At 30.7% G+C, this 14,561-nt stretch overlaps 1 protein-coding gene across 1 annotated transcript; it reads left to right on the top strand.

Annotated features, from left to right (window-relative positions):
• Nucleotides 1–1,251: 1,251 nt before the first annotated feature.
• Nucleotides 1,252–13,418, top strand: LOC143043413 (uncharacterized). Its single transcript, XM_076215728.1, has 2 exons — nucleotides 1,252–1,317; nucleotides 11,390–13,418. Exons 1-2 carry the CDS (start codon nucleotides 1,311–1,313, stop codon nucleotides 13,345–13,347), a joined length of 1,965 nt encoding a protein of 654 aa, XP_076071843.1. The 5' UTR covers nucleotides 1,252–1,310; the 3' UTR covers nucleotides 13,348–13,418.
• The last annotated feature ends 1,143 nt before the right edge of the window (nucleotides 13,419–14,561 follow it).

Genomic DNA, 14,561 nt, shown 5'->3' with positions numbered 1-14,561 from the left:
AAATTACCCTTTTTTAATGACAGTCCTTATCCATTGTATTTCATCCTGGTTGAACCAAGCCCACCTATTGTTTCTAATTTGTATGTTCTCATTCCGAATATGTATGAAATATTTGCCATTTACTTAACATTTGTCTACAGTAAACAAAATTCAATCGATGAAGCGTGTTAAAATGTACATGATAAAATAAGTTTTTGTCGAAAAAATGTTCTTTATAAAAGCAAAAATGCTTCCTTTGTTAAGTGTTATGAACGAATATGAATACAACTATATTTATTATTAGGTTTTTAAGTGGTAGTGAAAACTTCCTGTTAAAAGGAAATTGAAAACTAGATGTATTGTTTAAATATATATCTTCCCTTGCGTTCATAATATTAAATCATATTGAAATTTGCCGATAAAAAGTGTAGAAAGTAAAAATGCTCAACAGACCTGATTATAATCCATGTACCAAATACTTGCCTTTATTAATTTCTTCGTTCTAGTTTGTGGTTATCCTGTTTTAAGATTGCATTGTGCGTCTATTCTGTTGTGAGTTATAGTTTTACGACGTGAAGCCCAGTAAAGAAAAGGCCGTATGGTGACCTATAATGTGAAATTCTGTGTCATTTGGTCTATTTTTGACAGGTGTCTCATAGGCAATCATCTCACATCTTCTGTTTAAATGTACGTTGAGCGTGGTTTATATATCTATGTTAGGATTTCAATATCAATTTGGTGTTGTTGGTTTTCGTGGTTTTTGCTACCTTTCCGTATATATTTGGTAATTCTTTTGTATCTGTTTATGTATTATAAGCTCTACAATTTACTATTTTCTTTATATGTGCCGACCTTATAAAAATATCTTCCTTTTTGCTTAGTAACATTCTTATTTGTTCTTTAATCTCAACTGCAATCAGAAACTGAAGTTGTTAATTCTGCATGATCTTTAAATGATAAACTAGTATACAACATAACGTTTATATAATTTACGTTTTCTAAGAATGTATTTATGGAAAATGTGTAAATTGTTGGTAGTTTGATCCATTCTTTTTTATCATTTTCTAAAAATAAATATTCAAGACACCATTTCCGTCTATTGTACCTCAACCTTCTTTCTATTTCCGTCTATTGCTAAATTATGGTTTAACCTTTGACTGCTACTTATAACAATATGCATACATGATAAACTTATCCAATGAAAAAATATGATTGACATACAGCCATAAGTAATGTGTAGGTGGTATTTTGATATTTAAATAGAATAGCAACCAATTACAGTTAGAAACGAGAACACAGATTGCCACGTTAACGGTAACAGATCAACTACGATGACAGGTATGTTATATACTGATGTTGTTAATTCTGTATGATCCTTAAATGATAAACTTGTATACAACATAACGTTTACATAATTTTCTAAGAATGTCTTTATTTATATTTGATCATTGATTTTATGTGTACACGTTAATATTCAGAGTAAATATATTTTGATGACACTTTTAAATTTCGAAAACTTTATATTTGAATTTTAAAACAAAAGAAGATCGTACTAAAAATACATATATACATAGTCTGTTAACTGTATATCTGAAAAAGGTTGGTTTCGAGAAAGCATTTTCAAATAAAATAATTGCCCTTTGAATGTGCTTTAAGGGTCAACTTCTAAGTACACTCATTCTTATTTTTCTAGTAAGAATCAAAGGTATACTCTCTTGCGATGTTTTATGTTAATTTCAACATAGAAAGATATCGTATTTGACACATTTTGTTTTACCTCTCTAATGCTCGGTATAGCTATATGGACAACAAAATGCCTACCGTAGTTAAGAGGTTACCTTCAAAATTAAGCATTGCATGAACATGAATTCGGTATTGAAGGAGGCTCGAGGGTACAAAAACATCATTTTTTTTCATTACAAACTTTATTTATCACACTACCAGTTGTTACGTTATGATATGGTACAAAAATTAACCCCAAAAAAATCGTTGTGGCCCCAAATGACTTTTACAATGTTTATATTTTTGAAAAAGCTCCAAATTATCTCCCTTTAGTGAAAAAATGCCAAAAATATCTTTTATAATTCATCAATGACCTACATTTTTTATTATCATTTTCAAATAAGCTGTACTTGGCACTAGCTTCGAGAGATATAATAAATATAATATAATTTATTTTTTGCTCAATCAATAATCAATTGCAAATAGTGAAATAAAAATTAGCTTTTAGAAGCCAGTATGGTTCAATATTGTCAAAATCAGCTTAAAAACATTGATTATGAATTATTCACTTACGAGTGAATATTTCGACCTCATTGAATCCATATACATTTGAACTTCAAGTTTACCCCTTGACTTGAGATGGATAACACGTGTCACTGAATTGTATGTCTAAAGTTATTTTAAGGAAAAGAATGTCAACATTGAAAATGAAACAAAGGTAAATCATTTGATTGACTGATTCGATCTACAAAAAATCATTCTTATACAAGTAAACAAGATGATAAACATTTAATTTTCATCTATGATATGAAATTAAATAGACCTAGAATAATCCAATAGCACGAGTTTCCTTAATCTATCAATATCTATAATTTATGTTTACATCGCTTAAAAATGGTCATCGGATGACTTTAGAGGTCAACTAGATAATCAATTAGATGGCGTATAGACTAAAAAACACACGAAACGAAGCTAAGAATGTTCATGCCCGTCTCCTATTCATTGTTTATTTCAGACATTTAATAGTTTGGATAAATGTTTTTCATTGTTATAAATCAAATATGAGAATTTGATTTGAATCGGTAAACATGAACTTGACAGCTAGTGACCCTTTAAACTAAACTACTGTAAAATTTAAGCGATTTCTATAATTAAGTCCTTTTTTTACTTCGATGTTACCGTTTTTTCTCCTATTTATTCAACAGAAAAAAGTAACTTAACAAAAATGCATGTTTCTTTCGAAGGCAGATTGTGAGCTTAAATGAAAGGCGACCTAATATTTTTTTTTCAATTTTTTACTAAATATACCTGTAGGATAAAGTTTATTCATAGAAAAAAATAGCAAAATCCTATATCTAAAAAAAATGATTTGTACCCGCGAGCCCCTTAAATACATCCGAGTGACAGCAATACGAACGCTCCTCCTAAGATTGATGTACCCTTATTTTTGACATTAATGCCTTGTATCCACATTAGTGTCAATATAACGAAATTGTATGCGACTGTCATACATGTGAGAGGTTTATCTAGCTAAAAAACCAGGGTTAATCCACCATTTTCTACATAATGAAATGCATGTACCAAGTCAGGAATATTACAGTTGTTTCCTATTCGTTTGATGTGTTTGAAATTTTGATTGAGCCATTTGATAAGGAACTGTCATATTTTCCTTTTCCTTTGAGATCAGTATTTTTGTAATTTTACTTTTTAATGCAGAATATGAAAATCGCAAGCACAATTATATTTATATTCCTTTTTATTCCAAACGATAACAAATAAAGCAAATATCCAAATAGAAGGTTCTGCAAACTAGGTAAATCGGATTAAAGTAATGCACATACGGACAGCCACAAGCAACATATCCTGGTTCGAACACAAAATGAGGTGTAGTATCACATCTTTAACGTGCATCACTCTACCTACACGCAGCATTGAATGTAATGTCTTCTTGATGTCTCTGTGTATAGAATATACCCCGCGTTGTGTCACGAACGTCAAATCCCATTCTTCGGCATTTGTTTTATTGTCAGACGGGAATAGTTTGATTTTTTTTTAATGTTTTTATTTAACAACAAGTTGGACTTTATTCTTCTACATTTATTGTAAATCTATAGATCTCATAAACATGTTTAACCCCGCCGCATTTTTACGCCTGTCCCAAGTCAGGAGCCTCTTGCCTTTGTTAGTTTTGTATTATTTTAATTTTAGTTTCTTGTGTACAATTTGGAAGTTAGTATGGCGTTCCTTGTCACTGAACTAGTATATATTTGTTTAGGGGTCAGCTATAGAAGGACGCCTCCGGGTGCGGGAATTTCTCGCTTCATTGAAGACCTGTTGGTGACCTTCTGCTGTTGTTTTTTCTGTGGTCGGGTTGTTGTCTCTTTGACACATTCCCCATTTCCATTTTCAATTTGATAATGAATATGATCAGGGCAGATCAGTCAAATGTTTTAAACCAAGGTCACTTTATGGTATAAACAGTGTGCATTTGCAATCGAGAACAAATGTTATTCCCTAAAACGACAGTTTTATTACCCAGTCAGCTTTTGTCGAATTTTACAATTTAATTAGTATCACAAATATTCATTGTGAATCGATCATATGATTGATTATAAGATGGTATAAATATCGGACTATGGGTATCTATTCAAATCGTAACAGAAATATGTGAGTATTTTAAAATAACGACATGGGTTAAAAATAACAATGTCAAACATTTCAGGAATACGATCTGTGTTGTGTCTTATAATAGCTTCTCACCAACAGAAAAAGAAAATCGCCATTCTTTTGGAGATCCCTTAACTCCGATTCGTGCAAAACGTACCCCATGTTTTATAATAATTTGTTATAGTTATAACTTGGCCATGAGTTATTTAATCTTGTTTTCCATTGTGATGCTTTTGATACCCATGTTGGACAATGTAAGCATATGGCATGGTCATACGTTCCTTCTGTGTAAGATATACATGGTCCATGAACTACAAAATCCATATCAGTTAATTTGTCTTGGTTATATAATGTAGTTAAAAAATAATGTTCCTAAATAATATATAAATATCTTACATACAGAAATAAAAACAACAATGGGGCAAACTCATTTTATTAAGGGGAGGGAGGGAGGAAGGAAAATTTTAAAAGAAGAAGTATTTGTGTTACTTGGCGAAAAAAATAATAAAGTGGCGCAAAATATTTTTTTGGTGAACGAGGTGGCGAAAATAAAATTTAGAAGTTTGTTGCATTAACTGTTCATAGGAGCACGATATCAGTTCAAAGTACCATTATTACAAAAATGCTGAACTCCGAGGAAAATTTAAAATGAAAAGTTTCTAATCAAATGCAACTGCCGTCTGCTGATGGAACAACTGTTCACAATAGAATGAAAAATAAATGAAACAACGGCAGCAATGATTATAAGAAAACATTTTAAAACAGATCAACATCCATTTAAAACAGTTTTCAACTACGTTCAGAAAAAGTCTGATAAACGGACCAATAAGTCAGGAACGTGATTTTCAGTGGTTGTCGTTTGTTGATGTAATTCATCAATGTTTGTCGTTTTTTTATATAGATTATATTGTTGGTTTTCCCGTTCGAATGGTTTTACACTAGTCATTTTAGGGGGCTCCTACTGGCTTGCTTGGAGTGTTGTCTCAATGGCAGTCTTATCATATATTCTTATATCTAACCAATATGTATACTTACAAGCCATTTTAATTACACTGTTAAAATGAAATGTGTCAGATTTTTTTAAATACGTTATTCAATGAGGTATTTAAATGGGTTTACAGAGACAATCTTATTCATGCCTCTCAATTTATAAAACTGTCAAACTGTTTACCATTAAAGGAGTTTATATATAAAACTAAAGTGTGATTAGGTATAAACTTCATTGTTTGAGTTAATCGTAACTCAGTTTTCTGTACAAACTTGACAAACGTAAACATGAAAACTGGACAAAAAAAAGTCCAATTCTTTTTTTAGAGGTAGAATGGGGACTTTGTTCTAAACATATCCCTTTTCTAGATTACAAACTATACACATATGTGAACAAAACTGATCCAAACTATTTAAATCATTAAGAACTGAAACGAGATGTCAAAATTTTTGCAACACGGATACTTTGCAATAAAAGAAGTTGAAATAAGTGATATGTTACGTGTCTTGATTGGTATTTTTCAAACTTTTTGACAATATAGTTATGAAAAGGATCAGCGTTGATTTTTAACTATAACAACTTATACTTCGGTAATTTATGTACGTTTTATATTAAATTTTGTTATTTTCTCTTGTGCTTGGTAAACATTACGTTTATCCCAGCCCTTCCCTTCTGTTTAACATACTGGTTTTGTGTTATGTTGTTACACCGCTGTCACATGATGGAACTTATATATGAATTATCTATAACAAATTATTTGTACTAGTCACAGGATAGAGGGACAGGTTAACACACATGTTTAGCTCCAAAATGTTCTTCTTGTTATTTTACGAAAAGCCAGGATTTTGTCATGCAGTGCTTGTCATTTATCTCTGTGTGTGTTATTCTATTCTTATTTTCTATCTTGCTTAACAAAACGTTTTGTCAAAACGCTTTCTTTACGATATCAGTTTACTAGTATATTTATATATATATATATATATATATATATATATATATATATATATATATATATATCGTACTTTAATATTCACATCTTGTCTTTAATTTTTTTTGTTGGTTATTGCAGTATTGACCATCATAGTATAAATCGTAGATTATTATCGATTGTTTCATATATTTGTGTAATATGATACAGGAACTCTTTATAATTTTCACTCTGCACTACGCAATGGATGCATCATTAGGATCTATGTCGTACTTTTATAGGATGTTGTTTGTCTTTGATTGCTTTTAAGGTTGCTTTTTTTCGTGATGTCTTCAGTTTATCTTCAACCGGGGTGTATCACTATCACTTTGGTATCTCTTACCTCTCTTTTGGAATGGTAAACACAATGTTTTATTGCAATGAACAGTCAGTGCAATATCTCATTCGTATCTAAAAAACATTGACATCGCAACAACTTATTAAAGCTTAATTGCAATAGAAGTGCTATATATGTTAGCAACCGTATGGTAAAGATTATTTTTCATTCCCCATGACTAAATATCTTATCTATTTCATGTTATTTCAGACATAGAATAAAAAACTATATTATTAGCACTGTATCGTTATATGTGTGAGAACATAGTTGGATCAGAGAATCATGTTAAAACAATCAGACTGATGAACACAGTCAGGGATAATATAAACAGTAATACCGATTTTACCTTTGAAGTTTTGGAGAAGACCTTGAGTTTAGATGTAGTGATTTAGATATATTACATTATGTAACTAGACTCTTGGAGGTTAATAAAGACATTAACACGGCTCAAAACAATTCAAATTGTTATGTATTTGTCAATGGAAACTATAGTATCCGCGAAAATATGTTGGTTTACAGTAATTGCATAACGATTATCGTTAGTGGAGGAGGAACTGTCAACCATATTCTTTTCTGAATGTCTCTCTGTCTATCCTCCAGCTTAAAAAAAAAAGAAAATGTGGTATGAGTGCCAGTTAGACAACTCTTTATCCAAGTCACAAAAAATAGTGCAAGCCATTCAAAAGCAAGTTTTGCTATCTTATGCTGATGTTAAATAGTATCGTATTAGATTTGCGTCAGCTTTCATTTCAAATTTGAAGAATAATGGATAGTCTTTAAAGAAGATAGTTCAATGACATTTATTTCAGTGACAATAAAACATACCGTAGAGGAATACAACAGATAGTTTCTTGTAACGAGTCTTCAATACAATCCACATTTGCATACTCCATGTCTATGAAGTGTACATCATGTACCCAGTGTATACCATTGAACAATATAAAAATAAATAATAAAACCCAATACAAAAAGTACAAATTCTGTTTTTTTTTTTTTTTGCTAATGGGATGTGTCTATGTTCCAGACCATATGAGTATTTGGACCATACGCGTATGGTCATGACCATATGGATATATACTCATATGGTCCGACCATACGCGTATGGTCGGACCATACGCGTATGGTCGGGGTAATTAACACTCTGTTACAGTTTACTTTTAATACTTCTAAACTCTTCATATGGTATGACCGTTCATTCAAAAGACGCTATCATATAGGTAATTTTATCGTTATATTATAATAAAAAGATAAGCTCAATAAAAATAAGAAGTTTCACATTGTTAATTTTACTTAATTGTCAAATTTAAAGTAAACACATTTTATACCGATGGTCATTACCGATGGTCATAACCGATTTGTTATTACGAGTAAATGGCAATATGTCGACTAAAAAATTAAATTCCAAAAATTTCTTAATGAACTGTTACATAAGAAGTCACTGGAAAGTAGCATACTATTAGTTTATTTAAGTTGTGTTGTGAAGATGGTGTATTGCAGTCAACCATTTTACGATATTTGAGATCTAGAGCTTCTTAAAAACACTGTAGACATCAGAATTGCCAAAGACCGCGGTATCACTGTACGCAGCTGCAAAAAAGGCTTGTTTTTCACTCGCAAACAAAATGTGTAAATGAAAAAGATCGTGCACAAAACTTGCAAATGCAAAAAAGTTATGATACCGTGTGGAAGTGAATGTCATCCAAGCCTACATGCACTAATGTAACTAGCGATGAAAACTAACTATGGCATCAATATTAAATTTTTACGTAGTTTTTTTTATTATAGAATTAAAAAATTGTCATGTTTTAAACCATCACTGTTTTTTTTAGATAAAGTTCTTGTATTATTGAAACGTTTATAATGTAATTTGGAAAAATAAATATACCTATATGGTCCAAATACTCATATGGTCCGGCCCGTTAATAACCAAACGAGTATTATACTCATATGGTCCGACCATATGAGTATACGCATATGGTCATGACCATACGCGTATGGTCCAAATACTCATATGGTCTGGAACATCTATATACCTTGTCGTGCTTCTTAGAAACATATGACGTGGCTTTGTACTTTTATATCCCGTCATTGTGTTATTGTGCTATTGCAAATTTTGTATTCTTGTCTTTTTTTTGTCAATGTGCTTTGCTTATATGTCTTTTTGTACTTATTTGTAACATATATGCTGGTTGTAATAAAGATTCAGATAATAACACAATGTTGACTGCAGTACGCCTATTAAAGACATTTTTACCTATTATGTCTGTTTGTTTTGCTTACACATCGTTGTCAATATAATGAAACTTGATACGACTGTCATACAAGTGAGAGTTTAAGCTAGCATTAAAACCAGGTTTAATCCACCATTTTCTACATGAAGAAATGCATGTTACAAATCAGAAATATAACAGTTATCAATTCGTTTGGTGGATATGAGCTTTTTGATTTTGTCATTTGATTAGGGACTTTCCGTTTTGAATTTTCCTCGGAGTTCATTATTTTTGTGATTTTACTTTTGAAGATAGTTGCAGTCTAATAAAAAATAAGAACAGAATTTCAATAAAAACTTGCATGCTGCCGTCTTCTGATTGAACATATATTCACAATAGAATGCAAACTTATGAATAAACGATAACAATGAATATGAGAAAGGTTAGAAAAACATTTAAAAAAATATCAACATCCACGAATTTTAAGAAAAAGTCAGAAAAAACAGACCAATAAGTCAAGAACGTGATGTTCAGTGGTTGTTGTTTGTTGGTGAAAGCCATTCATGTTTTTCGTTTTTTTTTTTAATATAATAACTCGGTGGTTTTCCCGTTTGAATGGTTTTACACTAGTCATTTTATGGGGCCCTTCATAGCTTGCTGTTTGTTGTGAGCCAATGCCCGTGTTGAGGACCATACTTTGACCTATTATGGTATACGTTAAAAAATTATGACTTTGATGGAGATTTGTCTCGTTGGTACTCATACCATATCATCTTATATCAAACCAATATGTATACCAAGTAGCCATTTTAACTACACTGTTTAATTGACCTGAAATGTCTCAGATTTTATGAAATAAGTGATTCAATGAGGTAATATAAAAGATTTTACAGAAACAAATCTCATTCATGTCTCTCAATTTTCAAAAGCTGTTTAGTCTTTAAAGAGTTATATATAAAACTAAAAGGTGATTTAGTATAAGCCTGAATGTTTAAGTTATCCGTAACTCAGTTTTCTGTACAAAATTAACGTAAAATTGAAAACTAGACAAAAAGGCGGAGGTTCAATCTTTATTTCGGGGTAGAATGGGGATTTTTCCTAAACACATTCCATTCCTAGATTACAAACTACAAACATGTGTGAGCAAAATTGATCATTGAGAAATGAAACGAGACGTTGAAAATTTGGCAACACGGATACTTTGCTATTACCAACACGACCAAATGCAACTGCAGTCGACAAAATATTATTGAAAAAACACTCTGTATTTCCGCAAATTATTTTTGAATTGAAATAATTCAATATGACTAGTATATTATTTGTAACATCAATAAATGGAAATATATCATAGTTGGAAATCTCATTTTACTTGTCCTTTATAAACAATGTCGGCAGTGATCAATGATCACAAGACACATTATAACAAAAATCCCACAGGGAATACATCTTTTGAAATGTACTTGAATTAACTCGCATCAATTTTACATAGCATATTTTTTTCACTTGTCAATTGTTTTTTTACAAAAATGCATATGTGCAGTCAATAATTTTTTTTTATCCTCTTTCTTTCTCTCTTGTTTTGTCTTCAGCTCTGAAGTTTGTTTGACTATCTCAAGCTGATGTAAAAGCATCATACAGATAATCTAAAGTTATAATATAAAATTCGAAGTAGAATGATAAGTCTATAAAATCAAGCCAGGTCATTTATATAAGATTATGACGTATTCCGTATTATCATGCTGTATTCATTAAAAAAAAAATATAACGAGTTATTGGTATATTTATTGGTATATTTATTAACTAAAAGGCATGCATTACTCAGAATGAATTTACAAGACGAAAAAAAAAAAAATAAAAAAAACCCTGATAAGCACTATATCTATTTTTCCACAATTCAAATTTAGTTTTCATTTCTCATTTTTTAATTACTTTAACGTATATTAGCATAATTAGGTTTCAAAGTAGAAGATAGAAACGTTTAAAAACTAGATCTCCGATTAAAGGAACAAAAAATCTATACATATCAAACTATGATACTGAAACTAAATATTATAAATACTAATCTGTATTTTCTAAATTATGAATTATAACCAGGACAATGAAATGTTGTGTTTTTTATTCCTGAAAAAAAATTACATAAATAATTTATCCCGACCAAATCATATCAAAGATTAACAGACAAAGGGAAATGGAAGGTGAGAAAATTAAGACATACAATTAACTAAGAAATATTCAAACTGTTTTCGATTACTAGTTTAAAAAGGACATTTTTTTGTGCGTGTGTTTTCAGTTTATCTTCGACATGGGAGCAAATGGAGATGTTGAGTATGACTATCACTTTTGAAATGGTAGACATCAATTATTTTATTACAATCAACAAAGTCATTTCAAAATCTCTTTATCTGTTGTTATGAAAAATCGTCATCTTAACAACTCACTGAAGCTAAATTGCAATTTTATTATAGTAGCTCTATGTCTTTCCGATTGCTTCATATTTAATCTATTTCATGTTATTTCAGACATAGAAACAAAAGCTATATCCTTAGCACTGTACCGTCATATGTGTCACAACATAGTGGGATCTGAGAATTATGTTAAAAATCTCAGACTTATGAATGCCGTCAGGGATAATTTATACAGCGATACTGCTAGTACCTTTATCACAAGTGGGAGTTTTGGTGAAGGACTTGAGATGATAGGAAGTGATTTGGATTTGATGTATGTAATGAAAAACATTGAGGTTTATGAAGACATTAAAGCTGCTAACAATTCAAATGTTGAATATGTGTTAATGGAAACAGATGATGTAAAACCTGGTTTCACTCAGTTACTAGTACAAGAACAAGTATATTCTCAATGTCAACGATGTAAGGAACATAATGGCAAACATTATTTCTCGAGCGCATTATTTAAGCAATGGCTCATGCGTGATACAGATAGCACTGTAATACATGGACCATGCTTATCTGACAAAGACGGAAGGTATGACAATGCCATATGCTTACATTGTAGAACCTGGATATCACAAGCATCACATTGGATAACAAGATCAAATAACTCATGGCCAAGTTATAATGTCAAACAAAGTATTTTAAAACATGGAGTACTTTTTGTACCAATCGGAGTTAAGGGATCACCAAAAGAGGATATAGAATGGCGAATTTCCTTTTCTGTTGGTGAAAAATTTCTAATTAATACTTTTACACACACTCAATTGATATGCTATGCTCTCCTAAAAATTCTTTTGAAAGATGTTATAGCAACCTACACCGAATGTGAAGATTTACTCTGTTCATACTTCTTGAAAACAATTATGTTGTGGATATCAGAAGAATTACCACAATCAATATGGAAACCTGAAAATCTTATACATTGTTTAATGCGATGTTTAAAAAGACTGATTTATTCTGTTGACTATTCAATTTGTTTACATTACTTCATTCCAGAAAACAACTTGTTTGAGAACAAAATTGAGGGACGCGCTCGTAGAATACTGTTAGATAAACTTTATAACCTGCATAGTTACGGATGGCGATGCTTGTTATTTTCAGGTCAATTATCTAACTTTCAGGTATCAATGTGGATGAGTCCTATCGAACCACATACATTGCATACTATCGACTTAGCAAAAACTGTTAATTCAAAATTCTTAGATGTGACTTATAATTTGACTAATGCTTTTGAGCAGGACACTATTGTATACCAAAGAGGAATACATCAGATAATTTCCTGTCACCAATCTGCACAAAAGTACTTAACTACATACTACTTGTCAGTGTTGTGTGGACAATATGCGCAGAATGTTCAACTGAATAGTTCTAGAAATAGTAATAAACATCAATACAAACAATACAAATCCTGTCTTTGTACTGTCCTGCAAAATATTTATCATGACAGTGTATCGGGATGGCTGATGTTAGCTTCGTTTTTCTATAAGGTAAAACAATATAATAATGCATTACACATCATCGCATATTCGATATCGAAATGTACCTCCGAAAAAGTATGCCGCTTTATGGATATGTCGGGTAGTCATTATCGATTTTCCGACTTGCAATTATTCCAGAAAACAAGTATTGTACAATTGTGGAAAATGATGCTTATAGATTATCTGAAATTTACAAGAAACTCTCGGCTAATTCCAAATGAACTACAAATGGAAGTGGAACATAGAGTATATCGTATTTCCTCTATAGTTTATGCTTATTTTCTAAAAATATTATGTCACTATCATCTCAATAATGTCAGACAATGTCAGGATTGCCTACGAACTTTACAAATTATTATAGATGAAAACTATTTTATTGAATATAAGAAATTGTTTCATTATAAATCCTACAAAATTCTTGGAATAGCTTTACAAATTGTTGGAGACAGTGAATCCAGCCAACAAGCATTTATGCAGTCAGCTAAAATAGAGCCGAATCAAAAATATAACACTTCTGTAAAGAGACTTACATTTATGAACTCGTTGTAATATTTGTGCATTCAGTTGAACATTTTGTAAACGACTGTCAACATATTTCATAGAAATGTATTTCGATTAAATGATTTATCTTGGTTTTATTTAACTTTATATTTTGTTAAACTTAAGTACAAATCTTAAAAAGTAGAGATTCTGTCCAAGTGGGATATCGTAAATGTTGCTTTTTGTAACCATATGAAAGTGAAATTAAACTCTATTCATAACTTTTCCATGAAAAATGAAGAATATTCTTCCATATCCCCCTTAGTTTTTTTTAGTTAATTTGTTAAAAAAAACAACATAACAGAAATTTTCGCTTTAAACAGGACGAAAAGCCTTTATAAAGAATAACAAAATACAAGAAGTAAATGTGTTCACTGTAAAAGTAAATTTTAAGATAAATAATAAGAAACCCGCCCTTTAAATACCAAATTTAGCAATTTGCAGACGCTAGTAACACATTTATTTGGATGCGTTGTCTTTCTTTTACCTAGCTTGGTGTACTCTAATATTCTTTTTTTGCATATTCACCTGTAATGACTAGTATGAATGTGTATGTTTGTCATTTTTAATATTTGTGTATTTTTTTGTCCTTTTAAAACACCATTTTCTATTTGATTATTGGTTAAAAATAGAAACGAAGTAGATTTAAAACGAAATTGAAATACCTCACTAAATTGGGCATACAAAATCATGAAAATGGCAGGTACGTTATTTTAGAACGGTTCTCAATTTGTATATAATCTAAACAAATTTTCAAGTTCACCACCATTTGTTGTCGAGTTTCTATATCACGTACATTGAAATCTTTATATAAAATGCACGTTAATCTCAACTACAAAACAAAGGTTGATCAATGTTACACACATGAGAAAAACAAGGAAAATTCCCAAAACCATTTTCCTATTTGTAAAAACAAGTTATAGAACAAAGTAATATTTAATGGCACTTTCGTAAATGAAATGACGTTATATGTGCTTAATTCATCTTTTCAATATATTTTACTTGGAAAAGACCATGGTTTACTTTTAAGTTGCAATTAGACCTTCCGTAGGTTCTCCTACATCGGTAATTGATGTATTCTGTATTTTCATTTTTTGCTTTTGTACTGATTATACTTCAGTTTTAGTCCTTTTTCACCTAATTTCACAAGTTGTTTGTGTGTTATGTTGTAACACACAGGTTAGTGTGGCTAGTACATGGAATTTGCATTACCAATAATTGTT

This window comes from Mytilus galloprovincialis, chromosome 8 (genome assembly GCF_965363235.1).
Source record: "Mytilus galloprovincialis chromosome 8, xbMytGall1.hap1.1, whole genome shotgun sequence".
Classification (NCBI taxonomy): Eukaryota; Metazoa; Mollusca; class Bivalvia; order Mytilida; family Mytilidae; genus Mytilus; species Mytilus galloprovincialis.
Note: the sequence above shows the minus strand (reverse complement) of the source record. Positions and strands in the feature narration are given on the sequence as shown.